This window comes from Exserohilum turcica, assembly GCF_000359705.1.
Source record: "Exserohilum turcica Et28A unplaced genomic scaffold SETTUscaffold_3, whole genome shotgun sequence".
Classification (NCBI taxonomy): domain Eukaryota; kingdom Fungi; phylum Ascomycota; class Dothideomycetes; order Pleosporales; family Pleosporaceae; genus Exserohilum; species Exserohilum turcicum.
The window spans coordinates 2,166,551-2,193,911 of NW_007360136.1; the positions used below are offsets into that span (position 1 = coordinate 2,166,551).

The following is a 27,361-nucleotide window of genomic DNA, read 5'->3' on the forward strand; positions in this document are numbered from 1 at the left end:
CTAGTTACGTTATCTACTTTATTACTCTTTGCATTCACCAATCTTTTGCAAAGACGTACATTCTTTCCAAAGTGTGTCAAAGGTGTATTGTCTGTCAAAGTCACAGCCATGTGTTCTCGGGTTGGCTCGGCTTGTTGAAAGGGTGCTGACAGCGCTTCTCCCCGCGACCCGTCTTCCTATATTCGTCCGGTGCACAGCACCTGAAAGACAAGCTTCGCCTTTCTAACCGTTTAACGCTACTAGCATGTTTCCAGTCTCAAGGCGGGGCGGACCTCCGCTGTCAATTACGAATGATCGGCCATAGTTCGGCGCGTCAAGCTTGCACCAGCGGTACGTCATAGTCGCATTCCTCCCGCAACAACCCGGTTGGCGGGCCTTGTCAAGGCGGCCCCTAATAAAATGTTTCATAGTGTAAGAAAAGTAAGTCCGGGTTCACATTTGGAGCATGCCAATTTGCTTCTACAGCAACAATTATGCTGTCGAGTCGCTCGCCACAATTGCCTCGGGGCGTTCGGGGGATGGTCTCGGCGAGCACAATGAGAACGGGCATCTTACGTGCGGTACCATCATGTCGGGTTGGCGGTGCTTTGATGAATGGACAGAGTTTGGGACAGCGGAGACTGATTACAATGGAAAAGTTGAACGAGGGTAGACGCAGTATGTACTAGGCTTCTGAAGCTAAGATATCCATGTCCATATGAGACCAGAAAACTAATCAGCACATATTCAGATCGAGAGCGCGTAGTCATCCTGGGATCTGGCTGGGCTGGCTTTACTGTTGCCCGTACTCTTGATTCGTCAAAATACCAGACCATTGTCGTGTCTCCACGGTCCTACTTTGCCTTTACCCCCCTGCTTGCGTCTACAGCCGTAGGAACGCTGGAATTCAGGACCGCACTCGAACCTGTGCGTAGTCGCAGAACCAATGCGGAATTTATCCAAGGCTGGGCCGACGACGTGGATTTCAAGAACCGTACCATTACTGTCGAAGAGGCAGTCGATGACCCCAAGCCAGGCGTGGCGCTGACGACTGATCGCCATGCGGGCAAAACCGAGGAGCAGAGAGCTCTGGAGAAGAAGAAGGAAAGTAAAGAGGGAAGGCTGTTTTCAGTGGACTACGACAAACTGATTGTGACGGTGGGATGCTACAGCCAGACATTTGGCACTCCGGGGGTCAAAGAACACGCCTTTTTCCTCAAAGACGTGGGCGACGCACGCAGAATCCGGAACCGCATTCTCGCGTGCTTCGAAGGCGCGGCTCTCCCCACGACGCCTGTTGATATGAAGCGCCAACTCCTGAACTTTGCGGTTGTGGGAGGTGGCCCAACTGGCATCGAGTTCAGCGCTGAGCTGCACGATCTCATCAACGAAGACATGAAGAAGCTGTACCCGGAACTCATCAAGTACCACAAGATTACCGTGTACGATGTCGCTGAAAAGGTGTTGCCTATGTTCGACCAAAAGCTAGCGAGCTACGCCATGCAAAAGTTCAAGCGTGAAGGTATTGATATCAAAACGAGTCATCACGTCCAGGAACTGCGTGCCGGAGCGCCCGTCGAAACCAGCAACTTGGGGACAGTAGAAGACTCGCATCTGTACACGCTCAAGGTCAAGGAGCAGGGTGAAATTGGCGTGGGCATGTGCGTATGGAGTAAGTCGAGTTCTTTTAATCCAACACAAACTCCTACTAACATGACTACCTTTCTCCAGGCACAGGACTAATGCAAAATCCCTTTGTCCACAACGCACTCTCGAGCGTCCGCGAAGCACCCACCAACCTTGTCCTCAGCAATCCCTCAACCCCTCAATCCAGCAGCAGCAGCATCTCTGAAAAAATCCGCTGGACCGTGAAAAAAGACGCGAAATCAGGTTCCATCATCACAGACGCCCATCTCCGTGTCAAACTCGTGCCTGCGAATAATACTAACAACAACAACAACAACGATCCGGAAAACCCATCACAGCATACCAACCAGAATACACCTGCTGTAACCGAAGCCGTCCACCCAGATGTCTTCGCCCTGGGTGACTGCGGCATCATACAAGGCACCTCGTACCCAGCCACCGCACAAGTAGCCAGCCAGAAAGCAGTCTGGCTCGCCAAGCACCTCAACAAGAGCACCAACATGGCACACACAACGGGCTTTACATACCGCGACCTGGGCACGCTGGCCTACATTGGAAACTGGAATGCGCTCTTCCAGGGCGGCGGCCAGTGGGGCGGCCGCCTGCAGGGCTATGTGGCGTGGATTATCTGGCGCGGCGCGTACATTACGCGCACCGTCAGCTGGAGGAATAAAGTGCTTGTGCCTGTGTATTGGGCTGTGAATTGGCTGTTTGGGAGGGATATTAGTCGGTTTTGAAAAAAAAATCACATTTTGGACGTTGGGGAAAAAGAGATTTTGGGGGGAAGAGGAGGAAGATGTATTTGTATGAGATGGATGGTTTCGGGGGGGAACATGAGGTGATGACTCGACTTTATTTTTTATTTTTTTTTCTTTCCTTGGTTGAAGAGATGGGGATATACGTAGCGGTAAAGACTAGATTTAGATTGGCGATATGCGATACAAGGTAATCATCATCATGATATCGAATACATAGTAATACGCACTCATTTATGCAGACAATACATGTAGCACCACTAAACAAACGACTCAACATAACACTGGGTATCCCATATACTCCCGATATCAACACGCTCCGCAAACCCACAAAACGGATATAAAAAAAAAGAAGAAAAAAGAAAAAAAAGTGCCACACTCCCAGTCTATGCAAAAAGACATTATTTACTCGCCCTCCAAATACCCCACGACATGACGGGCTCTCTCGAGCCTCGCCCTCGTCTCCGGTAACCCCTTGTTGAGTCTCTGCAAGCCGTCAACGGCTCTCTCCCAATTCCTCGCCACGTCGTCTTGTCGCGGGATATTCTGCACGCCTGGCACAGCATGACTACCAATACTAGCATCATGCTGCAACAGCAAACTGGCCATATCCTGGTTCTCCTTCTCAAACCTGTCTTTCCACGCCTCGGCCGCCGCCGCGGGTGTGGCCCGCCGATGCTTACTGATCTTGGCAATGAGCGCATCGCGCTTTGCAATAGCTTTTGCGAGCTGGACACGCGTTTTCTCGTCAAACGGCTCGAATTCTTCGGTTTCAACCAGCGACTCTCCTTCTGCCGTTCCAGTTCCAGTTCCAGTTCCGTCGTGCATTTCTACACCAACGCCACCGCCGTTTTGTGATGACGATGATGTAGATGATGTAGATACAACGTCCAGCCCATTGATGCTAATGTTCTGCCGCATGCCGTGCAGGACTTGAGCGACAAAGGCGTCGACGAGGTCTTCGACGTTGCGGCGCAGCTCGTCGGGCTCGCTGGCGTCGGACACGGGGGGTAGGTGTAAGTCGAGTTTTTGGCGGGCGGCGGCGCGGATTTGAGATGTTACGAAAGCGAGGTCCGAGGGCGATTGGAGCTCGATTTTGCGGTGTTCGGATTCCATGATGGCTTGTGGTTGTGGTGGTAGTGGGGTTGGTGAAAAAAAGGGTGGTATGCGTGGTGATTGTTGGCTATTCTTTTGCGATTGAAAGCGGGGGGTTCGTTCCGGTATTCAGTGTCGTGAGGGTCGTGCTTGCGGGTGGTATTGTTTTGGTGTTGTTTGCAACGCGGAACTTGGACCGCGCAGCGCGACTTTGCAGCGCCCGCCCTAATCGATAAGACGCTATTAAGCCGAGGTGTGGGGCCGGCGCATCCACGCCGCGACTACACAGTGAGGCAGCCTACCAGCAGCGAGATTCAGAATGCAATGCAGATCAATTTTGTGTACTATTTCATTCAAGGCTCTTCGTATATCGTTGCTAGATCAAGATGCTCTCCATTGAGCGGCGAGTGAGGAATCATCCGACAACGCCGTGACCCACTATCTAGTATACATGCCAACGCCTTGATAGTGCCAAACGCCATCCCAGCCCATATCTCCCGAAAATCAATATCGCCGTGCTATAAAGATTGCCAAAGCATTTACATGTCGAAACCATTGCGCCATATCGTAGCGTGCCACCTCGTCTCCCACGTAATCTGCTGAAGCCTTGCAGTACAGCAGAGATGGAAAGCAAGCGTGAGCGCGGCTATGACGGAAACATGTTCTTGATCTCTTCGTCCGTGAGTATAATGTCCTGGACGGGATCCTGGCGGCACTCGAGGTCATCAAAGTGGTAATCGGCGTACGAGGGGAGGAAGATCTCTGTACACGGGCACACGCGAGCAGTTAGCATCATGTTCATGTTCAATTGGCACAACAGCATTTTGTCATTCTGGAGAAAGCAACAAGAAAATGGGAAAAGAGACATACCCTGGTTCCAATCAAACCCCTGGCTAGCTTTCACACATGTAATCTACGAGCTGTCAGCTGCGTATGTCCCTCGAGCCACGGCAAGACATACCAAGCGCGGACATTCCTCCTCTCCCACGTTAATGACGGTATGCTCCGCCTTTGAAAACGTCGCACTCATCAAGCTCTCCCTGCGCCGCATAGTGCTTGCCGAGAGGGGGCTGGTGCCTGGCGACGAGGCGCTGCTCTCCCCGCCGCCATAGCCGCGATACGAGAAGCGGCTGTCGGTCGGGGAGAAGTGGTAGTTGCGAGGATTGGGGTTGTAGCTGGGAGTGCTGGGAGTGGAAGCAGCCGACGAAGAGGATGAGTCGACCGAGTGGCGGGAAGCGGCGGGGTGCTTGTCCTTGCGGCGGGGAATGGCAATAGCGTTGGACGACGAGGCCATGGCTGTGGGTTTGGCAAGCAAGAGAAGACTGGAACTCCAAGACCCAAGGAGAGGAGCAGTAGCAAATTCAGCAGCAAGGAAGACGCCGGAAGCAACGCAGAACCATGAGTGTACAAGGGAAGAGAGAGAGAGAGGGCGGGGTCGAAGGAGGAGGAGGAGGAGGAGGAGAAGAAGAAGAGGAGAGAGACGAAGCGGACATGGGAGGCGGTTGTCCGCGCAGCCTCGTCTGACTCGGCCAAGCATAGAGCGATGAGACGCGGGCGTGGGCCAATGAGGGCGCACCACCTTGCTCCCGCCTGACGATCGGTCCGGGGGTGCTGGCTGGCCGTGGGTCGAGGGCGACTTGCTAGTGCGGGCGTGTGACAGGCACCCGTGCTGCGTGCATGAGGGCAGCACAGCACAGCACAGCACAGCACAAGACAGCACAGCACCATCCTCTCCTCCTCCTCCTCCTCCTCCTCTGCCAGCGCTCGTCGCCCTCTTTGCTGTCGGCAGCGCCGCCCGCCACGATACACACACACAGCCTGTTGCAGCATGCGAGCTATCCCGCATGCCTGGCCATATGCCCGCTAGGTGACGTAGCGCGCGTATCAGGGCCCACTCCCAGTCGCCCCGACTTGTCGACATGTCGACAACGCCGCCACCGCCTGGAACGCTGCCTTACCACGACACCACAAGATAGTGATAGCACCACACACATGCACACCATGCCGAGTCAGCCCCGTCAAGCACCCAAGAGCCTTGCAGCTCCCTTGGATTAACTAAATAGTAGCGCGCACTGCCTCGTACGCTAGCAGCCCCAACCACCATCGCCTTCGCCTTCCCTATTGTACATCTGGATATCGCTCAAGCAACTACAGCAGACAAGAAAAGAAAAAAGAAACAAGACGTGAATAAAAAATGTTAACACGAGCAACTCGGTCCGGCCGAAATCCATACCCCCAACACTACATCCAACCACACTAACAAGACAAACGCCATTCGCGTACCCGCACGCCACTGCGTGCCCTTCCACCTCCACCATCCCATCCATACCTATTAGTAACGAGAGACTATGAACATGTATCTTCCAAAAATTCCAATCCTGCTCAGGGCGCCATCGCGTGTGCCGGCTGCCCTTTTCAATACCAGCGTCAGAAGAAATAAATAGAAAAAAAAAGATAATAACACCAGAACCCCCCCAACCCCCTCCCCCACTTTCATCGTGGTGAGTCAAAACCCGCCCGAGCAGACGACCATATTGCAACTATGCCGTCTTCGCCATCCAGGGTATCCTCCCAAGTAAATCAATCAATCAATCAAAACAAAACAAAAAAAACCAAGCAAAAACCAGCGCCCAACCGACTCCCATACTCCGGCGCCAAGATGCGAATGAATGCTTCGTAGATGCAACCGCGCTCAAAGATTGGGCAAGAGAAAAAAAATGTGAGAGAGCGTAAGCGTCGGTGGTGCGGGCGTCAAACAGCGGGGAATACGTAGTGACAATCGGGGGTATCGTACATGTTTCGTGACGTGTCGCGCGCTGGGAGAAGACGAATCTACCATCCCTTCTTGCGAGCGAAGCGCTTGTTGAGGAGGATCAGCACCTTGCTGACGTTGAATTGAACATACTCCAGGTCCAGGTCTTCTTGGTTATCCTTTTGCATCTCCAGCAAGTCGTCCAGCTTGAGATCCAGTTCCAAAAGCCCGCGGTTGCGTCCTTTGTAGTGCAGCGAAATCACAAACGTCCCGGGCAGCGGGCTCGTGAAGTTGAAGTAAATGTTGGCTCTCCTATTCTCCGGCACATTGCTCTTCTGGATCACGCCCTCTCGCTCCAGCTGCTGGTGGGTAAACTTGTACGGCCCCAGTACCTGGTGCTTTTGCTGCTTCCGCGTCTTGCCCTCCGACTGGCTGCGCACGTTGTGCAGATATGACTTGTACGTGTCCAGCTGGCTCACCAGGAACCCGTTGTGGTCTCGGATCGTCCGGAAAACTTCCTCGAGCTTCTTGGTTTCCTCAATCACCTTATCCTTCATGGATCCCAGGTGCACAAGCTCTTGCTCCACCTCGTCTCGGAGCAGCGAAAACCCGTCCTCCTTGTCAATCACGCCAGCATCCTGTAGTTGGCTCAGTAGCTCCATGCTGCGGATGCCCTTCTTGACCATGACCGAGTCGTTCTTGGTCGTCGCAGCCGCTTCGGCAATTCGGTCCAGTCGGAGTGGCCGTCGCGTGATGGACGAGTTGGCAGGTAGTGAGCGGAGAATCATCACAAACGTAGACTTGGCCTCCATGAAGAAAATCTCTTCCTGCGTAATATCGAGCGCAGCCGTCAGGTCGTCGAGCGGTGTCTCCCACTTGCTGAATAGCGGAAGATTGATGGCCCTGTTCTCTTTGCGCGGAAGCTGAGCCGGCGCCGGTCCCAGCTCTTGAAGAATGACGCCCAAATGCGAGCTGTCCTCTTTTGCCTGCCATGGCGTTAGTACACTGCCCGTCATGCATACCGTGCTACACCTACGAGTTCTGCTGCGTGTCGCTCCAAGAGCGCATGCGTGGCATACACTTCATTGAGCGTAATCGAAAGCTCCAGGTCCTTCTTGGACAAGGCAACGTAATTGTCCATCTCCAGTGTGTCGTAAAAGTCCTGCACTTCGCACAGGTCGAGCAGAAACTTGTTGATGCGCTCCTTGTTCTGGTGGATAAAAGGCTGCAGTTTGACCATGTACGGCTCCTTTGCATACGACGGCTTGTTGGCCAGGTTCTGCAGCATCTTGGCAATATATGTCAGTGTTCGCTTGGGGTTCTCCGCTGGCAGCACGTCAATGAGCATATATGACCTTGGCGTGACAATGGCTGGGTTGATGAAGCGCAGGAAAAAGAAGCCGCCAATCAGTGTGCACACGGTCTGGTCTTGGGCATCCGGGTACTTTCGTCTCGACAGACTTCGAATCTGCTTGCAAATCCATCGGATGCCATATGGTGTCTCCTCGAGGCCTTTGATAATCGTTGTGAGGAAATTGTTGGCAATTTCCATGAGCATGTTTACCCGGGGCGTGATGATATTCTGCACCGTCTCGTTCTCCGCGGCTTCCTCGGCAGTGACTCCCTTGGGTAGATTGGGCGGCAGGTTTCCTTGGAGCTCCAGCTCAGTCACCATCTTCTCATACACCTTGAGGGGGTTGATTTCCAGGTCCAGATCCTTGAGCTCAATGAGGGAGTTAATGCTATCCTGCAACACCACCTTGAGGTAGCTTTGACCAGGCCCTCGGCGGGTATATGTAGTCATCATGCGCGAGACGGGGGTGTTGGCGCGTAGTAGCGAGCTATAGTCCGGGGTATTGTCGAACTGATACGTAAGGACAGACTATAGAACAGTTAGCTATGATCTCCCGAGCCCAGATGCGCAACCTACCTGAAACATGGTCAACAGCAGATGCTCTTCTCGACTCTCGTATTGATTTCCGTAGATTGTGAACATGACCGTCTGCAGCAGCGCATCGATTTCGGCCATGGAGACGAGCCGGCACAGGTGTGCAATGTGTCGAGGTTCCGACTGGAGGAGGAAGAGCAGGTTGCCGTACTTTTGTGTCTTTTCGTCGTTGGGGAAGAAGCCTTCTTGCAGTTCAAGGCCGTCTGCGAGGTGGTCTGCGACTTCGTTTTGCTGCATGCACCAGTCAGTATGAATGTATTCGTGCGCATGCCTGGCATAGACGCACCTCTTCCAGCGCCATGCGGTTCTGGATCAGCAGGGCTATCCGCGAGTCGAGATAGCGCACATCCTTCTCGAGGACAAAGTTCTTCTTGGATTGCGACGAGATCTTGGCCTTTAGTTCTCGCAGGACCTTTTGCGCTGTGTACAGAGTCAGCTTTGCGGAGACGGAGCAAGGGCGCTCTCGCGGGGGGCCGGCGTACCTCTTGCCAGGTCATCTTCAATCTCCAGCTCCTTGTCCTTTGCCGACATGGACAGGTACAGGGCCGTGACCGAGTAGCGCTTGGATTGGCGCACCGAGCGCGAACCGTCGTGCGACGACATTGTGTTCTGGCGCGAGACGGGGATAAACGACGACGACGACGACGTGGAAGCCCGCGAGGGGGCGTGTAGCATGGAGACGGCCATGGCGGGCGTCGCTGGGGGGTCGGGTGGGCTGGGCTGCGAGCCAGAAAGGGAGCGTGAGGGTATGTTGCGGCGCTAGCGAAATAGCAAAGCGTCAGGGCAAAGGGGAGATTTTCTTTGTGCGCCACGGCGTGGAGGGCGGTCGATCCGCGTCGACGGTGGAATTGCAGCGGGAGGGCCCGTCCAGCGAGTCTGTGACAGCAAAAGCTCGGCTATTAGTGAGGAGGCTTTGTCGCGAACAAGCAGGAGAAGGCGATGCAGGCCGAATTATTCGCGTTGGTGTCGTGGGAAGCAGCGGCGGGCGGCGGGCGGCGACGGCGTGGGCGTGGGCGAGGGCGAATCGTGTGTCGCGGGTGCCAGGGACGCGACTGGTGCGGGGGGGCAAGCTCAGACGGCGTGTGGTGGGCAGTGGTGCAGATGCGACATTCCAGAAGAGCGGGCGCGGTGCTGGGTTTGGGCGTGCTGGGCTACGTGGACGGACGGACGGACGGGCGGGACAGGACAGGACGGGACAGGACAGGCACGGGAGAGGCAGCGAGCGGACAGGACAGACAGGCACAAGAGCAAGTGGCGTGTGGGGAGGGGGGGGGATGGATGTCTGTGTCGGAGAGGGTGGTGGGCGGTCGCGTATTGTGTTGATGCGGCGTTGGCAGGTCAAGGACACCGGGCAGGAGCGATGGGTGGGCGGGAAGGAGCAGATGTTTCAGTCGCTCGAGTCGGTATGGGCTAATGGGTGAGAAGTGGGCCAGGCGTGGGGAGAGCATGCACGAGGCCGCTGCTGCTGCAGGCGCGTGTGGGACGGCCGACGAGGGGGGGTGAACGGGCAGACAGGCAGACCGACGGGCAGGCTCGTCGCAGATAGGGCACGAACGAGCGACTGGGGGGGTGGGTGTGAGAGTGAGGGGGGAGAGAGAGGGAGAGGGGGAGGGGGAGGGGGGCGGAGGGGGCCTCAGCAGCAACGGCGCCCGGCGTGTATGCGTGTATGTGGGCGCGGGTATGGGTGTGGGTGTGGGCGTGCACGTGTGGTGTGTGGTTGTGTGGTTGTGCGGTTGTGCGGTTGTGCGTGCGTGTGCGTGTGCGTGTGCGTGTCGATGTCGTGCTGCTAGCCGTGTCTCTGGTATTACGCTGTGTGCACGCGGCGCTGTGACTGTTGGGAGGGCAGCGTAGGGCTAGGGAGAGCTTCACAAGGGGTCGCCGCTCTCTCTCTCGCCGCTCTCTCTCTGCACGCGCCTTTGCAGGCACAGGCACCGACAGGCTCCGGCACAGGCACAGGCACAGGCACACGCCCAAAAGCGACAGGGAAGGCCAGGGCGACTTCTGAAACTCTGGTCAGCTGCCGCTCAATTTCCCCTAACCCCCGGCCCTCTGCGCCCAAAGAGGTCAAGCCCCGCTCCCAAGCGACGCCGCTCGTTCCTGGCTAGTAGTCCGCTAGCAACCTCCTGCTAGCCCGCCCGTATCGACTCCCACCCACCACCACCCATCGCCGCCCGTCAGCCGCCCCAGGAACTATGTACAAGTATTATCGACTAGTCGCTGCTGCTGCCTCGTCCGCCCCGACGTTTTGCTGCTACTAGCACTAGCACCACCACCACCACCACTACACTGCTGTTGTTGCCGCCGCCGCCGCCGCTTGCTCATCCCCCTCCCCCTCCCCCTCCCTCCTCTGCCCCTCGTCCTCCTCCTCCTCATGCCCATCCGTCTCACACGGCCATCGGGCATGCCCCCAGGACTTGGCTCTATCTGGCGCAGTGCCGGCCAGAGATACACGCCCACTCGACGCGCCTTGTTTTGGCGTCCAACCCACGGCAATGCGGCCGCACGACGTGTGGAGAGGCAGCTGGCCGGGGGGCGGGCATGCCGACTGACTGACTGACTGACTGACAGATACACACACACACACACACACACACACACACACTGCCGCCGCATGCGTCCCAAGCAACCAAGCACAATGCACCCGGCTCGTCCGTTGTAATGGGAACTTCAACACGCCCACGCCCAAACCCCTCGCAGCTCCCCTCGCGGCGCCCGAGCTCCCGCTGCACCTGGCCTGACTTGTGCTGCTGGGCGGGTGTCTGCGGTTGCGTGAATTCTCTCGGTGCAAATGCCGATAAACAACATGCCGTCACTGATCAGCAGCTCCATGCGTCGTCAACCTCCCTTCGGTCCGATGCACCTGTTCAGATCTCATCAAGGAGAAACGCGCGTGGCACACACGTCTTACACAAATGCACTATTATCGCCATCCCCCAACTGACAGCCATGACTAGTGCGCATACCAAACTATGTATCCAGATCCATCCGCCTACGCCACATGATTGCGACCAGCGGCACCACTACCTAAAGCGTTCCATGTCTATTAATGTCGTCACTCACCCCTCCGCCCTCCGCCCCCCCCATGCGCCTGTCGCAACCCGCCTGCCCGCCTGTCGGTGCCACACCACCACCACCCACTCACCCATCCAGTGTAAGCTCGATAGTGTGATGCGCTGCGCTGCGCTGCGCTGCTCTGCTGGGCGGGAACACGGCTTGAACCTAGCCGCGAGCCATGGGGCAAAATCGACTGATAAACCCGCGTATAATCTTTCCCCAAGGTCAATCAGCCTAAGCGACTCTGCCGCCTCGAATCGCAGCACACCCTCTTCTAAGCACCGCCCGCTAATGTATGGATGCCGCGCCCTGCCGGCATATACCACCATGAACACCTGCGAACGCCAATGGAGCAACAAAAAGCAAGGGAACCATTATTCTCTGTCAAATGACGCCATACGCCCAAAACAAAATATGCAGCCAAACGGCATGCGGCACAACTCCACACTTTTTTTGCTTCGCGCGGCCTGGCTGGCGCTGGGCGCGCGCGTGCAGGTGTGCTGGATTGCACTGCGCGCAGTGTGCCTGGGGGCGTGCGTGCAAAACGATGGCGATCATCGCGCCTAGCTACTCCACTTGCGAGTCAGGCTCGTCAACGCACCACGCCCGCAAGGAGCACATTCAGCCCGAAATATCTGCCTGCGTTAGCTTACTCTTGAACCACAGCAACCACCCCAAGAAACGGCCCAAACGCGTGCGCAAAGGATGCGTGCCAGCGTCCCACCGGGTAAACGTGCACGCAATCCGCATGTCCATGTGAATGCGTGAATGCACATGACGCCGCCATTGGATCAAGCACAGAGGCACTGCAATTACACAGTATGCACTTGGCGCTTCAGCCCCGCGGACGTTGCAACTCCGTAGGCTTTTAGTCAGCCTGGCGGGCGCAGACGCAACGGCATGATTGGAGCGGAGCATGCAGTGGCCGAGGGCACTATCCCACTAGACATACTACAAGAGACGGAAACACTTACACGGACGCGGCAGTCGTCCAGTCTTTGGCGGACAAGAAGCTTTTGAGCTCGGGTGCCGACGTGACCATTTTTAGTTGCACGCCAACCATGGCCGCGATAACAATCAGACGCCCTAGCAGGCTCGGCACTATGGCAAAGGACATGAGTGGTAGAATAAGCATTAGTGGGAACCACACGGCAGCTGGGTAGTGTTGTCGGCCCTCTTGGGCAGCGGCGGTGGTGGTGCTGACTGATGATGATGATGATGATGATGATGATGATGACGATGATGACGATGGCGATGATGATGATGGCGATGATGTCTTCCGTGGAATGGCTACGAGATCGGCGTCTCGCTCGAGGAACAGGGATTCTGCATAATCAATGGGTTCATGTTGATCCATCCACTCGCGGTAATTCTCAATGTCGTTTGGGCTGGCTGGGCCAAGGTGCCTCGAAATGCTGCTAAACGAGGCCAGGGCCTTGTCTGAGAAGGGGTTAGCAAAACGCCTTTTGCCTACACACCCTACACAGTAAGCAGCCTAGTAGCGGCGATCTATCGTAAAACAAGAGAGAAGAAAGAAAAAATCGAACATGACGACTCACTATACTGCTCGAGTTTCTGGAAAATGCGGCCTAGCAGTTCAGTGCGCTTAAAGTGCAACTCGCCGCCGTAGCGAGCGTCGTTTCGCCTCGACGCGGGATATGCATAGCCTGACGGGTCCTTGGGCGACAGGTGGGCAATGCACTCGTCGAGGCGACGCAGCTCTTCCTCGAGCTCACACGTCTCGTCTTGCAGGTGCAGTAACACGCGGTGATTCAGGTGCTCAAACTTGCGGTACACGGGCACAATGTTAGCCCTCTCTCTCGGGGCGGTGTTGTCTGCCGAGGCTGCGCTAAGCTCGTCGGCCAGCAGCGCATAGCCCGTCATGGGCGGCTTGGCCTGGTCCGTAGTGGTTGTTGTTGTTGATGGCAGTGGTGGTGGTGATGATGCATGTTGCTGATACCTTTGTGGTTGCGCGTGATGAGGCGAAAAGGGCAATGGTGGCATGTGCTGTTTGACCATGCTATGCGGATACGCAGGCACCGTCTTGGGCGACTGATGGGGCGCATAGCCAATGGCCAGCGGAGTTGGGAACGGCGAGGGCATGGGTGGCCAGCCCTGTGGCGGGTTGGGCGTACCCACCACGGATGGCGAGGCAGCCGGGTACAAGACCTGGGGGCTATACATGGGCATGGGCGCGTGCGGATAGGCCTGAGTAGTAGGCGTCGACGTGCCTGCATTGGCCTGCGACTCCTTTTGCGGCTTCGGGTTTTTCAGAATGTGATTGGCCAGCTCGCGTTCCTGCTGCCGGAGTCGCTTGGCGTGAACATCATTATTCTGGCTGGCAGCCGTAGATGGAGTTTGAGGAGAAGAAGCAGCAGCAGCAGCAGAAGAAGCAGCTTCACTTGCAGCGGCCTTGGAAGGCTCATTGCCATCTTCCGTCTCTGTCTCCGTCTCTGTCTCGCTGTCCGTATAGCTTCCCTCGCTCTCTCCGCTCTGGTCTGGCGGCTCCTCGTCATCGTTTCTGGGGCCATGCACAAAGCTGCTCGCATAGAGGGGCTTCTTGAATTTACGGAATTCTTGGTGAGGCAAATGAGGCACAGTGGGGCCAGCAGTCTGTGCTGCTGTCTGTGAGGTAGCATTCGGGCCAGCAGCAAGCCGAGAATCTGCCGCCATGAATGGGCCTTCAGTGCCCAAGCCACCATCACTAGGAGCCGTAGAGGGGGCGGTAGAGGGGAAAGAAGGACCACTTGTTGCCGTCGTCGACGAGAGCACCGTCTGTATGTCTGTAGACGCAAGGCTTGTAGCGCCATCGTCCGACTCTAGATACTTGAAGACGTCTGACATGGCGGCAGCACTCGACACTTGGGAGCCTGGCATGGCGAAACTGGGCCTCTCTCCCGGCGCCTCGTAGTGGTATGTCTGGTTGTGGTCGTCCTGGTATCTCAGCGTGACGGTGGAATTGCTGCCACTGGAGCTGCCGGACAGCTGGGAGACGCTGGACGCTGAAGAAGGTTCGGTGAGCTGTGCGAGCTTTCCACCGGAGCGGTGTGTAGAAGCATGCTTGCGCTGGCCGCGTGAGCGGCTCACAGCACTGTCTTCTGTACGTCGCCGACGCAGCGCTTTCGGATTGCCGGTGGAGCTGACGGTGGAGCTGGCTCGACGTCTGGATTGCATGCTGGTCCTTCTCTCTCGTATCGGACCCAGCCTGGGAATGTATCCTACGGTGCTTTCCTCGTCGTCGGGACCGTCGTGTCCGCCTCGGGGCGCGGGCGACAACTCGGCGTGATGCGAGTCGCGTCGGAGAAGCTTCTTGAGAGAGTTTCGAGGTGGTTTGGCCTTCTTATCGCCTTGGTGCTGGTCGTCGGTGTAGGGAGGGGAGGCTGAGCGCGGGGAAGCTTTGGCGCCCGACGTGGTCCGGGATGGCCTGCGTCGCGTGTGGAGTGGACTAGCAGGCGCACCGGCTTGGGTGTCTTGGATGCTTTCGTAGTGATACTGCGGGTCGTCGTCGGCGGCAGTGTTGCGATGTCGTGGGGGAGAGTGCGAGCCCTCCAACGACGACGACGAGGAACGGTCCGACTGCAACATACGACGTACAGGTCAGTCTCGACAACACTGGCAGCGAGCGGGTGGAGGGCAAAGAGGCAGTGGTTTCACGAGCAACGCACCATGCTACGGCAACTGCCTGCGGGGCCCGGCCGTCGCCAGCGGAAGGCGGTGCTTGTATCAATGTGTAGTATGTGTATGTATGTATGTATGTGTATGTGGTCTTGGCAGCAATGGGGCAGAGGGCCGGCCGCAGACGGGAAGAGTGCGTGCTGTGGGATGCTAAGCAGCGTGCGACGCCGTGCATGCTGGAGCGCTCAATGGCACACGCGGTGCGACGAGACGGACGAAAAGGCATGAGTAACAGCGGTAGTGGTACGCCTGGACGGCTGCGGGCTGCTCCAGCTGGTGCACGCCATGACCATGGCAACGGACGTGGTGTGCATGTAGAGGACGAGAACAAAGCGGGCGCCCACGCCCAGCCGCACCACCGCAGCAGCGAGCAGAAGAAGAAGAAGAAGAAGAAGAAAAAAGAAAGAAAAGAAGAGGAAGAAAGAGAAAAAAAACAAGAAGAATGCACCGAGCAGCTGCAAAGCAACAATCTCGTCACTCGCATGTGTGGAGCGGAAGTGCGCGGGCGCTGCCCAATGGCGGTGCAGAGACGCCGGCAAGCGACCTTTTGTTCCCCACCACGTGGGCCCAGTGCCTTTCTCTGCCCTTCGCCTTGTGCTAAACCGATCGACGCCCATGGCCAGGATGGGGATGGCGACAGCAATCCCGATGCTCACCCACTTCAGCCTTCCTACTGCTACTGCTACTGCTGCCTCTCGCCCTCTCGCTCCCCCAGATGCACATGCACATGCACATGCAGGCGGCCATGCCCAACCAAGGCCACGTCAACTCGGCTGCGGGCTGGGGGCTGTCCGCCGAACCGTGTGGCTGCACCCAACTGACTGGTGGACAAGCTTTGCATCTCAGCCCGCCTGAGCAGCCCCCTACCACCACTGTACCATACGAACTCGAAGCCCGGGCTCCACGCCTCTCAAACCCAGCCGTTTACACGCAAAGTCTCGCATCCCACAAGGCGAGCAGAATTCGACCACCATGGCAATTCATGCCCCTTGTGGCCCGTCGTTTCAAACTGCCATGCCGCCCCGGCACAGAGGTCGCCATCGGCACCAGAATACCCATTACCCGAGACACTCGTACGTCTGACCCAGGAACCGTTTCAGCGCACCCACACCACCGCCTACTACTCTATTCTTGGCTCGTTATCTATAGTACCTTGGGACAAGGCCGCGGCATGCAACCCGCGCCAGCACACACATACATACAAAGTATACAGTAGTAGCTGTAGTACACACACACACACACCTACACGTAGTAAGCGCCATACCACACGACTTGGAGGCCAGCCACACGCTTGCTGCTTGCGTCAGCCTGTCTCTCGCTTTGCCCGTCTCATGGGCGGCTGCTGCCTGTTCATCTGCAAACATTGGTTCGGCCTTGCTGGCTTGTACGCGCTACTCGCGGGGGCTTGCGTCAAGCGATCGGCGCTGAACACGTCGACTAGAGTAGTCCAACGGGTCGACATGCCGAATCGTGGTCGAGCAGACGGCACTGCAATTTCACGGCCCTCTTGCACCATCACCCAATAACCTTGGCTCGTAACGTCGTCCTGTCCAAGACGTCGTCGTCCGCAAGCCCATCGCCCCTGACCGAGCCCTCCTTTCCCCCCGTCTTCACTGCCCGCCGCCTGCTCGACATGCCCACGCCCTCGCCCCAGCCCCAGTGCTCCTCGCCCCATGTCACCGGCCACAGCACCCACGTCCCCAGCACGCACGCCACCGTCGCCCACGCCTGCAGCATCCAGATCACCACCCACCCGCCCGGCGCAATAAACCGTATCCACTGATCCACCTGGTACAGATCCTCCTGCTTTGTGATGTAATACCTGCCCATGCCCGCCGAATACCGCAGACTAAGCACCGTCGTGAGCCGCGCCGGCGCATAGTAGAAAGGAACCGCCCAGATGCGGAACACCTGAAAGAGTGTAACATAGAGCGTCATATTCGCCTCATCGAATGCTGTTGTTGAAAAACCATCCCATCATCAGTATCAATATCCACATAAGTATACGCTATACTTTATATCCACACATACCCACACTCTGCACCGTCAAGTCGATGCGCGGACTGAGAATCTTGTACCACCTGTAAACCGCCTGGATCAGCCCCCGCGAGTTGGGCCAGCTCCACGTTCGACACAGCGGATGCGAGAACTCCGCGTCGGGCGTAAAGTACTTGTCGATTGCTGCGCGCTGGATCGACGGCGGCGATTGCGTGAGGAGGTGGATGACTGCGGGAATCTCCTTGACTGGGGGGGGGGGGAACTTGCTGTTAGCAATCAATCGTGCATGCGTACAAGAAAATGAGAACAAACCCGGGTCTTCCATTTCGGCGACTATCGTGGTGGTGCAGAAAGGCGTGGCTTGTTGGAGAGCTGCTTGTCGTCGCCTTTATGCATGTCGCGCGACCTTTGCACCTTTGGCGTGCTTTTGCGCATGTGAAAACATGTTGATATGACGTCACGTTTCCCGTTGCAGTCTCACATCATCATTGACACAATTGTTGGCACCGCTAGCAGCAACCCATTTTGCTGCCGTGATTTTTCTTTCATTACTTTAGCCGTAGCTAAGCTAGCATAGTCATACTATAGAATTATACAGTCGTCAACCTTTAATCTGTCAAGTGCCCCGCGCCTACTGAGACCGGTACTGTTGGATCTCCGCCTCGGAAATCTGACGAAGCTTGTTTATGCTTGGAGACTCTCCCGTCGCGATACCCTTGGCTAGCTCCACGAACCCGCCAATCTGCGTCTTCTTGGAGATGGCGTACTGCGCCGTGCTGGCCTTGACCCGGATAATGCCAATACGCGGGTCTTCTGGTCCGCCGTCGTGTGTGCCATCGCCCAGATCGCCAATCCACGCCTTGAGCGCTGGCGAGTAGTGCTTGCGGACAACCTCGCGGTCCGTCTCGATGGATGCGTGCCCAGAGATCGAGGCCCACTCGCCCGAGTTGTTGATGAAGCCAATGTTGACTGACTTGTGCTCCTTGAGGTCGTCCGTCTTGCCAGACTCAGTGTTGGTGTGGAAGAGGAGATCGAAGCCGTGTCCTTCCTGTCCATGTGTCAGCACTGCTAGAGCAATACAACTGCACGCCTTCCTACCTTGGCAGCGAGTGCCATGGCTCTTGACGCCAAAAGGTCGCTATCCGCAACCTGTGTCGTCAACAGGCAAAACTTGGTCTTGTCGACAAACGTGAACAGGTCCTCGACCTTCTCCTTCAGGGAAGGCTCCTCGAGGTTCTTCTGCGTATAAGGGTCCGCCGTCTTGGAACCGGTATCCGCATTGCTGAAGCCAGACATGTTGGAGCTAGTGATGGAGAAAACGGGTTGAGTGACGAGTAGGTTTGGTGGCTGCGAGAACGGCGTCAGCTTCTGTGCACACAATGCTCGTGGGCCTCTCCCTGCCCTCCCTGCGACAACACAACGATGGAGGAAACGAGATGCAAGCATACCTTTGGTTGGTGAGTGTTGGTAGCTGGAGGGGTGAGGTCCTGGCCGCTTGGGACGTCTCCAGACTATGTAGTGACCAACACTATAGTGACGTCATGTAATATCGCTTTGTCTACCCACCCCGCTACCATGTGGGGATGGGCAATCAGGCAATCGACCGCGTCTGCTTTAGGCAATGGTTCTGGCACTGGCACTGGTCTCACCCCAAGGATCTGCAGTTGCGTCATGTGCCCGAGCAATGGCTCAGGTACCACAACTGTGATTGTGGCTGGCGACAAAAAGAAACGTCAGCTTGAACATGACGCAGCCGGCAGCCCGTCCGTGTATTCACGTCTTGACACATCATGTAGCAGAGGCATGACAACATTAGATAGTGATATTGGCCATCTAGATCTGCTGTACATCCAGAAGAAGAATATCGTACTCCGCGCCGTGACCCCGTCCAATGCCAAGTTGGTATCCTGTAAACAACAGCGGAGAATGTACCGATTCCAAGCTAAAAATGAAAAAGCGGGCTGGATCCTAGACTGTGCAGATGTCTCGGATATGTGACCCAATTTTCGAGGGGCTAGACCCCTGGTGACAAGCGGCATGCCGTATGCTCTATGCGTCAGCCGGAGCCTCCTTGTCCTCGAGCGACGCCTTCTTGAGATCCTCAGCAGCGTCGGCGGCAGCGTCCTGCTCTTGGGCGAGCTCCGCCTCTGCCGAGGCACTGCCATTGACGGCCTGGTTCTTTTGCGCAGGCTTGCGGGCAGTGTCAGTGCTACCGCTTGCTTCTTCCTCGGCCTCTTCAGCCTCAAGACGCTCAATCTCCTTTTGCGCCTTGGCAATGTTCTGTTGTCCGCGTTAGCTGTGTGTCAAGTAGCACAGTGATGCAGTCAAACTTACCTCCTTGGTCTTGCGGTCCTGGTCCTCTTTCCAGTGCGCAAGCTTGGCCTTGAGCTTCTCAACAGTGGCAGGCACGTCTTCTTGGCTCGAGGGAGCCTCGACGCCAACCTTGGCCAGCTCTTCGATGATGCCAATGTTAAGGTTGAATTTGGCGGGGGCAGAGCTGGCACCGCCCTTCTTGCCCTTCTTGCCCTTCTTTCCACCAGTACCGATGAAGTAGTTCTCTTCCTCGGAGTCCTTCTTGGATATGCGGGTGCCCTTCATGCCAGACTCGTCGACAGTGCGCTGAGCCGAGGCGGCAAACTTGCTGGCGGCGGTCGTCTCCTTGGGAGGGAGGGCAGAGGGGTCGAAGTGACGGATCAGGCCTTCGGCGGCAATGATTTCGTCGCCGTAGGCGGGCGTGCTGGCCTCCTCGAGACGCTTGCTGGCGGCCTCCTTGCGCTTGCTGGCAACGTACTGGAGCTGCTCCTGGCGCCTCTTCTCGAAGCGAATCTTGCGGGCCTCGGACTCATACGTCTTGAATGCGCGCAGCTGCTGGAAGTAGGCGTCCTTGAGGTCTTTCCGTGCCTGGTACTTGTCTTGCTGCTCGGCGCGCGCCTTGTCCGTCTGCTCACGAAGCGTCCGCAGGTTCTTGAAAGCCTCGTCTTGCTCGGCCTTGAGAGCATCGAGTTCCGTCTGGAACGTCGTGTACTTGTCGCTGAGGGCCTTGTTCTCGGGGTCGTCCAAGAGCTTCTTCTGCTCGGCAATCTGGGCCTTGATGTCGTCAATCTTCTTCTGCTGGGCCTCGAAGCCGGAAAAGTTCTTCTTGGCCTTGTTGAGCGAGCTGATCTCGGCCAGGGCCTTCTTCTCGTCCACCAGCTTCATCATGCCGCCGTCCACCTGCTTCTGCAGGCGCGCAATCTCCGAGTCAATCTCCTCGACCGACTTGTAGCTCGACTTGCCCTTTGCCGTCTTCAGCTCGTTCAGCTGCTGCTTGAGCTGCTCGTCGAGCTTCTTGATCTTCTCGAAGATGGCATTGCGGCCCGACTTGTTGCCCTGCTGCGTCTGGCGGATGGCGTTGAGTTCCGTCTTGAGCTCCTGCTGGCGTTTGGCATTGGGCGAGTCCTTGTTGTTCGGCTTGGCGAGGTCGAGCTTGGCCTTGCAGGCGTTCTGGCGATGGTCAGCACACGCTGGCGGCAGGCGATGATATTTGCAGGCGCCGCAGCCCCGACGCACTCACCAGCTTCTCCTGGGCGGCGGCATGCTCCTTCTCGGCCTTGGCGAGGTCGGCCTTGTACTTTTCCTCGTCGGGCTTCTCGGGCTTGACAACGTGCTGCTTGCCCTGTGGGGCGGAGCCGTTGGTGGTGGCCGTCTTCGCGGCGGAAGATGCAACGTCGGCCATGCTGGCTGTGCAGTCAATTGGATTGAGGGGCTGACTGGGGGGATGCGGCCGTGGGGGGGGAGAGTGTGCGCGGGTTGCGGTGGCCGCCAAAGGCAGAGAGGGTGGACGGGCAGAGCGGTGGGGAGGACAACTATTAAATTCGAGGGTCTCGAGTGAACCGCGGATTGCTGGCAACTTTTCCCGAATTTTAGCGGACGGGGCTATTTCCTAGTGCCGTCCAACATGTGCGTCCACCAGGGCCCCTCGACCTGCACTTCTGCACTCACCAGCCAAACACCATGGCCGAGCAAGCGCGGGGTAGCATACCCCTCCTCCTACTCAAGACAAAGTCAGCCCCCACCGACACATACGAGGAGCTGTTTCTCAGTTTCGACGGCGGCCGCTACGATCCGGTCTTTGTGCCTGTTCTCGAGCACAGATTCAAGCGAGAAGCCCTCCGCGAGGTGCACCAGCATGTCGTCAACCGGGGCTTCGTGCCAAAGTCGCAGCAGGGCCTGGGGACCTACGGTGCGCTCATATTCACCTCGCAGCGCGCTGTCGAGGCCTTCGCCGAGGTCGTGGGGGAGATTCGCTCCCAAGGCATCCACCAAATCGACGACGTGCTTCCAGAGAGCCTGCCGCTCTATGTCGTAGGCCCCGCAACCGCCCGTGGACTGCGGTCCCTAGGACTCAAATGCCCCATTCTGGGCGAGGAGTCGGGTAACGGCGAAGCCCTCGCTGCATTCATCTTGCGACACTACAACGCCCTGTTTCCAGATGGCCCCAACCCACCAGTACTGTTCATGGTCGGGGATAAACGCAGGGATATAATACCAGAGACGCTCCAATCAGGGCAGCTGGAGCCGAACACCAGGGCCAGAGTAGATGAATTGGTTATATACGAGACCACAAAGATGCAGTCTTTCAAGGACAACTTCTCGGCCATCTGGCAGGGCAATGCCGCGAGAGGCTGCAAGCACCAATGGGTTGTTGTCTTTTCTCCAACCGGATGTCACTCCATGCTCGAGAGCCTGGGCCTTTTGGATCCCGCGACTGACAGAGCAAAGGCGTCTACCGAGCAGAGGGATATACTCGTCGCTACCATCGGCCCGACTACTCGCGACTATCTCATACGACAGTTCGGCTTCACTCCCGACGTATGTGCAGCCAAGCCTAGCCCGGAAGGCATAGCAGAGGGCATCAAAGACTTTCTCGAAAAGTCCGGTTGAAGAGGTACTATTTTCGATTGGCATTCGGTGTGAAGGTCACTTCGCTGAACAGTCATTGATTTCGAATTACATTGGTGTAGGGTCTCATTATAGATTTCCCAGGGTGGGATCCCAAGTCGTTCGCTTTACGTCGACGATTATATGCAACTGCCTAAAGCCACGGTAAGCCTGATTTTGTATAGTTTCCTCTTGTATCTGCTAAAGGCTGCCGCTCGTTGTATGTATTTATAGTATGTATTAGTGCTCGCTTATTATGTCCAAGATGTAGTACCTTACCACTATCTTCTACAGATACTCTATTGCGTTATAAAATCCGCAGTATCAGCACGTCAAAATCACCTATAGAACAAGTAAATTAGGATGGGTGCATTTCAAGTGCACCATCGACAAGCATAGTGGCATTACATCCTAGACCATGACAAGCACGCTGCTTGCTTTCAACTTTGCTCTGCCTGCACGTGCCTCCCTGACGCGTTGATGTGCTCATGGCTCCATTGACGTCACCACCCACGCGACGCGACCATAGCAAACTTCCAGCGCGAGCATTTGCCCATTTGCTGTTTCTTTTCTCATTTTCGTCTCTCACTCTGCAATCAACAAACATTTCACGTCTTCTTACATTGAGCCTATACCCGCAGCCATGGTAGGAACTCGCTCTTCCACAAGCAACAACGGCGACATGTCAAGCCCGTCCAAAGGCAGCGATGCCGCAGCTGGTACCAAGAGGAAGCCTGAAGTCGAGCCATCTCCGAAGCGTCAGACAAAAGCACCAAAACAAACCACCATTGAGGAGACGATGGATCTGGGCAAAGAAGGAGACGGAGAGCATGTCGACGAAGACCTGGTCGAGACGAGTGATGCGAAAGCATTGTCGACTGGCGATGACGCAAAGCCAGATTCCCCGGGCGGCCCCGTAAAGGAATCTATTACCAATGAAGGAGGCGCGGTTGAGGAATCTTCCCAGCGCGAAAAGCAAATACCGTCAAACATCCTTGAGAAGGGCGTCATCTACTTCTTTACCCGAAATCGTGTCGGTATCGAGGATTCAGAAAGCGTAGGCGATCTTCAGCGCACATTCTTCGTCCTGCGACCCATGCCACTGGGTGCCAAACTCGGCGACGGCCCGCTCGCGGATAGCAATAACAATCGTTTGTTCGCACTTCCTAAGAAAGTCTTCCCCAAGTCGCACAACGATCGCTTCATGGCTTTTGTGGAAAAGGCAAATGTATCGATCAAAGAGTTGAAGGAAAGCTTCTTCGGCGCGGACGAGTACAACACAAAGACACAGGGTACTCGGCGCACTGAGCCTGTCGCGCCAGTGGCTGAGGGCGTATATGCAATCACACGTACTGAGGACCGCACTTCTCACCTCGTCTATTCGACTACTATCCCATCAGAACTTGGCGAGGTGCAAGACGATCTCGGTATCAAGGACCAGGGCAGCTTCATTATCAGCGTCAAGAACCCTGAGCGGAGTGGACCTGCCCAGGCTCAGCTCCCCCAAAAACCCGATTTCCCCAAAGAGTGCGTAGCAGTATTCCAACTTGTTGCTATAACTAACCACTGGCAGATTCATCGAAGAGTTTCGTGGCTTGGCTTGGGTCGAGGCGAAGCCAAAGTATCTAGACTATGAGTACTGTCAGATTCTTCTCATTGGTGAGAAAATGGAATCGGGCGTCGAGCCCACCACAAAGGATAAGAAGCATGATAAGGAAACACCCCAGGAAGAGATTGAGAAGCTTGAGCACGAAGATGAGCTCCGTGTAGAGCATCTCCACGGTAGGTTCTTACTCTAAAATTTGGCAATGCAGGTACTAATGGGTCATCAGGTGACGACTCCGTATACGATGATCTCAAGATCAGCAAGAAGGAGTATCCTGAAGTTCCTACCACGTGGTAAGCTCTAAGATGAGCATGTTTCCTGTTTCATGAAAACAAGCTGCTTGCAGAGCATTGGCTACAGGCGTTCCAAAGGCGAAAGATATACTGAAATCTGTGGATTATACCAAGATCTGACACGGAAGTATGGGTGAGCATAAAATTATCTAGGACAGGCGTTACCATGAGAATAGGCTCATGCACCCTAAGCGCACTGTTTTAAAATCCACCCTGAATGTAACTTGGTTTTTACTTCAAGCGTTGTTACTGCAAGCTCACTGTCCACTCTCTCACCTTTTGTCCTTCACTCACTGCTCACCGCACAGGATATCTCATCACCATGCTTCACCAGACACATTGAGTACATAAGCTTGACATGCCCCGGTTCTCTGCTCGACTTAATCACCTTGTCCATCCTGTTACTTGAGATTTGCCTCAACTATACTCTTTTCGCCACGGCTTCTGCCTCGACCCTCGTACAAGGGCGCTGTTTTACGGCATCTTCACAGCATCACAGCGACAACATGTCTCTCAGCAACGAGTACGGCTCAGTCACTTGGCCGTTGAAGTCGTTCGCCATCAGCGATGACTTCAAGTCCCCAGGTTCTGCCCAGCTGCTGCTTGACCGTGCGAACTCTGAGTTCGGACTGATCTATCAAACTGAGCCTGGTGTCGCCGTTATGGCACAGTTTCCCGACACCGATGAACCAGTCTTCTTCCAGGTGTCCAAGGCGCGAGCAGTCTGCACTCGCTTTAACAAGTCATGCAAAAAAGTCTGCGTACTTATGCAGCATCTACAGATAGATCTGAACTTCACAACGGGTGTCGACGCTGATGACTTTCTGCACACGCTGAGTCGCCTTGCTACCAAAGTGGGCAATCTTCACTTTGAAGTCCATGAAGCCGCGTCGTATGTATTACATCTACTCAGCCATTTTAATGAATAATAACTTGTATAGTAGTCATGCAATTGCACGCGCCGACTTCAGCATGGAAAAGGAAGGCTACACCAACCACAGTTCTCAGGCTTGGATGGCCGTCCCAAGCGAAAACATGCCAGAATGGGCCCGGTAAATAGCCCATGCACTGCCTTCAGACAACCAACTGACATTCGCAGCATCTACAAGACCGGCAAATGCTCTGATTTCTCCATCATTGCTGGAGGCAGGGTATTTCCTGTCCATCGTGTCCTGTAAGACGAGACTCCATATTCCATCGATTTAGCTGACAGCAACTAGACTCTGCATGCGCTCACAGTACTTCAATGCTGTCTGCGACGGAAATTTTGCAGTAAGATGCATAGACCCTCCAAATCAGATAACTGGGCTTTGCTGATACTTCAAAGGAAGCCGAACAGCGCTCCATTACCTTGCCTGAGAACGATCAGACTGTCAGCACGATGCTTCAAGAGATGTACCAAGTGTACAACCCGACCACGGGATCGATCTTTACCAACTTTGCACTCCAACCCGCAATCGAGAAAGATCGTATCATGGGTAATTTGTTAGCTCTCTTCGTTGCTTGCGACAAGGTCAGTCTCTCGATATTTTGTGGAACACAGGGCCCTGACAATATGCACAGTACAATCTCGAATCGATCAAGCAGAAAGTGGTCGAGACAATCATTGACCGTCTGCCATTCATCCACGATCCTCTGAGTCTTGTAGATCTGGCTTCGAGCATCTACAGTGATACGTGTCCAGCAGTCGACAGCGGTCTCCGTAAGGCGATCACTCTGCAGCTGCATGCTCGGTTGCCTGCAATCATGGAAGATGAGGCTGCATGGCAGGATTATTCAGAGGACAAAGCTCTGCTCAAGGCACTCCACTCGCACCAGTGCGGCATTCAGGATGCCATGAGGCCTTTTGGTATATCGACTCCGCCGGCTAGCCCTACGAAGAAGGGAAAATAGGGTGCGCATGACTTGGTTGCTGTGTTGAGTTGTGCTGCGTCTAGGAAAGGCATCTGGGTCTGCTACTTCTCCTTTTTCCAGCAACCGGTTCTTGCGTGGTATCTTGCTCTGGTGAGCCTGGAGCCAGACGGTTGCAAGCACAGCCCAGCAGGTTCTTTGCACGTCACATAGCCAACGTTAGCATTTGCTCAATGCCATCTCGGGGAAAATGCAAAGACAGCTCCTCGGCCCCGAAACATGACTTGGCGAAGTTTTTCCAACATCAAAGCTAGTTGTTGATGAAAAATAAAAAAATTCAGCCTCAGGCTGAATGCCCAATGTCGTCAGTGACGGAAAGATGTGAACACGTGCAGCCGCGTCGCGCTAAGCTAGCTCGGCAAAGAGCTGAAGCTCCCCGGCATCGCGTCACCCCACAGCGGCATGTGAAACGACCCCTCGACGCGTCGTCAACGGCCAAATGGCCCCCGATGTAGCCTCCATGACATCGACGCCGCCCAACTCAGCCCTCAAAAGGTCACAGAAGCCGCCTTCGGGCCCCAACGTCCTCGAGGTTGTGCTCGGCTCGCTCCTCATCAAGCCATGGTACCCGTCCTTCTACCCAGAAGAGCTCGTTGGCAAGCGTGCCGAGCGGCTGTACGTGTGCCAATGGTGCTTCAAGTATAGCAAGGAGCTGGTCGGTTTTCTGGGCCATCTGGTAAGCCGCAGAGACGCCAGATATATCGGAAGAAAGCTTTAGCTGATGCAACCCAGAAAGCCTGTCCGCTTCGCAACACTCCACCGCCAGGCGTGAATGTTTACACAAAGGACAACTACTCGCTCTACGAGATTGATGGCGAGAAGAACAAGCTGTATGCGCAGAACCTATCGCTCTTTGCGAAGCTCTTTCTCGATACCAAATCTGTCTTCTACGATGTGACGACCTTCCTGTACTATCTCTTAGTCGCACACAACCCGACACCTCCTGTACCAAATACCAATTTGAGTGATGACACAACGCCAGGTGATACTGGCGTATCGGGGCAAGTGGTTGGATTTTTCAGCAAGGAGAAGATGAGTTGGGACAACAACAACCTGGCGTGTATATTGGTCTTTCCACCATGGCAAAAGCAGGGACTAGGCCAGTTATTGATGGGCGCAAGCTACGAGATGAGTAGACGGGAGAACAGACTTGGTGGGCCGGAGAAGCGTAAGCCGTTCCTTATTCGACTCTTTTGTGCTGTCGGTTACTGACACCACGACGACAGCGCTGTCCGACCTAGGCCGCATCGCCTACAACCACTACTGGTCACAAACGCTCGCTCGTACTCTTCTCTCTTCTCCGTCCAAAAAGACACTCACTGTGCAGGAGCTCCGCGAAAAAACATACATTGTACCCGAGGATATTATCGCAACTTTGCAGATGATGGACGTTCTAGAACAAAAGAAGAAGGGAGGTGCCGATGCGGTCATCAACAAGGCAAAGGTTAGAGCATGGGCGGATACACATAAAGTCGATGTCAAGAGCTGTCCGGTAGATCCGGAGGCTTTCATTTCACGGGAATTAAGCAGGGGCGGGAGTGAAGAGTCTTGATGCGTCATGAACAAGGCAATGGATGTACTGGTGTATGATACCCGTTTCTTGTTGTTTCTTCAAGTTTGAATGTGTCGTTATGAGGACGTTGCAACTGGGAACTAGACTAAAAATTTATGATGCCACATCGCTCAGCACTCGCTTGTGTATTCTATTAATTTGCATTGCTTTCTAAG

The 27,361-nt window shown here is 55.5% G+C and overlaps 10 protein-coding genes across 10 annotated transcripts; 4 read left to right on the forward strand and 6 right to left on the reverse strand.

Annotated features, from left to right (window-relative positions):
- Positions 1 to 440: 440 nt before the first annotated feature.
- SETTUDRAFT_163869 (uncharacterized protein) lies at positions 441 to 2,612 on the forward strand. Its single transcript, XM_008029434.1, has 3 exons — positions 441 to 657; positions 731 to 1,651; positions 1,711 to 2,612. The coding sequence occupies exons 1-3, from the start codon at positions 630 to 632 to the stop codon at positions 2,361 to 2,363; spliced, it is 1,602 nt and encodes a 533-aa protein (XP_008027625.1). The 5' UTR covers positions 441 to 629; the 3' UTR covers positions 2,364 to 2,612.
- A 141-nt stretch (positions 2,613 to 2,753) lies between these two features.
- SETTUDRAFT_179696 (uncharacterized protein) lies at positions 2,754 to 3,497 on the reverse strand (the record flags this gene model as incomplete). The annotated part of the gene is made up of 1 exon (XM_008029435.1): positions 2,754 to 3,497. The coding sequence occupies one exon, from the start codon at positions 3,495 to 3,497 to the stop codon at positions 2,787 to 2,789; it is 711 nt and encodes a 236-aa protein (XP_008027626.1). The 3' UTR covers positions 2,754 to 2,786.
- Positions 3,498 to 3,810: 313 nt separating this feature from the next.
- On the reverse strand, positions 3,811 to 4,793 carry SETTUDRAFT_163870 (uncharacterized protein). Its single transcript, XM_008029436.1, has 3 exons — positions 4,438 to 4,793; positions 4,347 to 4,389; positions 3,811 to 4,238 (listed from the first exon to the last, which is right to left on the reverse strand). Exons 1-3 carry the CDS (start codon positions 4,768 to 4,770, stop codon positions 4,123 to 4,125), a joined length of 492 nt encoding a protein of 163 aa, XP_008027627.1. The 5' UTR covers positions 4,771 to 4,793; the 3' UTR covers positions 3,811 to 4,122.
- A 1,310-nt stretch (positions 4,794 to 6,103) lies between these two features.
- On the reverse strand, positions 6,104 to 8,999 carry SETTUDRAFT_117806 (uncharacterized protein). The gene is made up of 5 exons (XM_008029437.1): positions 8,659 to 8,999; positions 8,463 to 8,596; positions 8,159 to 8,407; positions 7,265 to 8,110; positions 6,104 to 7,214 (listed from the first exon to the last, which is right to left on the reverse strand). Exons 1-5 carry the CDS (start codon positions 8,861 to 8,863, stop codon positions 6,309 to 6,311), a joined length of 2,340 nt encoding a protein of 779 aa, XP_008027628.1. The 5' UTR covers positions 8,864 to 8,999; the 3' UTR covers positions 6,104 to 6,308.
- A 3,201-nt stretch (positions 9,000 to 12,200) lies between these two features.
- Positions 12,201 to 17,228, reverse strand: SETTUDRAFT_154752 (uncharacterized protein; the record flags this gene model as incomplete). Its single annotated transcript, XM_008029438.1, has 7 exons — positions 12,201 to 12,670; positions 12,790 to 13,683; positions 13,723 to 13,976; positions 14,214 to 14,776; positions 16,493 to 16,860; positions 16,937 to 17,149; positions 17,216 to 17,228. 7 exons carry the CDS (start codon positions 17,226 to 17,228, stop codon positions 12,201 to 12,203), a joined length of 2,775 nt encoding a protein of 924 aa, XP_008027629.1.
- A 306-nt stretch (positions 17,229 to 17,534) lies between these two features.
- On the reverse strand, positions 17,535 to 18,199 carry SETTUDRAFT_89811 (uncharacterized protein; the record flags this gene model as incomplete). The annotated part of the gene is made up of 2 exons (XM_008029439.1): positions 17,535 to 17,951; positions 18,002 to 18,199. The coding sequence occupies 2 exons, from the start codon at positions 18,197 to 18,199 to the stop codon at positions 17,535 to 17,537; spliced, it is 615 nt and encodes a 204-aa protein (XP_008027630.1).
- A 523-nt stretch (positions 18,200 to 18,722) lies between these two features.
- Positions 18,723 to 20,695, reverse strand: SETTUDRAFT_163876 (uncharacterized protein). The gene is made up of 3 exons (XM_008029440.1): positions 20,457 to 20,695; positions 19,238 to 20,386; positions 18,723 to 19,183 (listed from the first exon to the last, which is right to left on the reverse strand). Exons 1-3 carry the CDS (start codon positions 20,616 to 20,618, stop codon positions 18,953 to 18,955), a joined length of 1,542 nt encoding a protein of 513 aa, XP_008027631.1. The 5' UTR covers positions 20,619 to 20,695; the 3' UTR covers positions 18,723 to 18,952.
- Positions 20,696 to 20,895: 200 nt separating this feature from the next.
- SETTUDRAFT_172111 (uncharacterized protein) lies at positions 20,896 to 23,934 on the forward strand (the record flags this gene model as incomplete). The annotated part of the gene is made up of 4 exons (XM_008029441.1): positions 20,896 to 21,816; positions 22,514 to 23,350; positions 23,397 to 23,605; positions 23,656 to 23,934. Coding segments are annotated over 4 exons (2,038 nt in total), but the record flags the coding sequence as incomplete, so codon positions are not given.
- Positions 23,935 to 24,228: 294 nt separating this feature from the next.
- Positions 24,229 to 25,615, forward strand: SETTUDRAFT_154756 (uncharacterized protein; the record flags this gene model as incomplete). The annotated part of the gene is made up of 6 exons (XM_008029442.1): positions 24,229 to 24,614; positions 24,664 to 24,774; positions 24,822 to 24,896; positions 24,943 to 24,994; positions 25,050 to 25,235; positions 25,286 to 25,615. The coding sequence occupies 6 exons, from the start codon at positions 24,229 to 24,231 to the stop codon at positions 25,613 to 25,615; spliced, it is 1,140 nt and encodes a 379-aa protein (XP_008027633.1).
- A 463-nt stretch (positions 25,616 to 26,078) lies between these two features.
- On the forward strand, positions 26,079 to 27,320 carry SETTUDRAFT_172112 (uncharacterized protein). Its single transcript, XM_008029443.1, has 3 exons — positions 26,079 to 26,309; positions 26,366 to 26,801; positions 26,860 to 27,320. Exons 1-3 carry the CDS (start codon positions 26,094 to 26,096, stop codon positions 27,183 to 27,185), a joined length of 978 nt encoding a protein of 325 aa, XP_008027634.1. The 5' UTR covers positions 26,079 to 26,093; the 3' UTR covers positions 27,186 to 27,320.
- Positions 27,321 to 27,361: the final 41 nt, after the last annotated feature.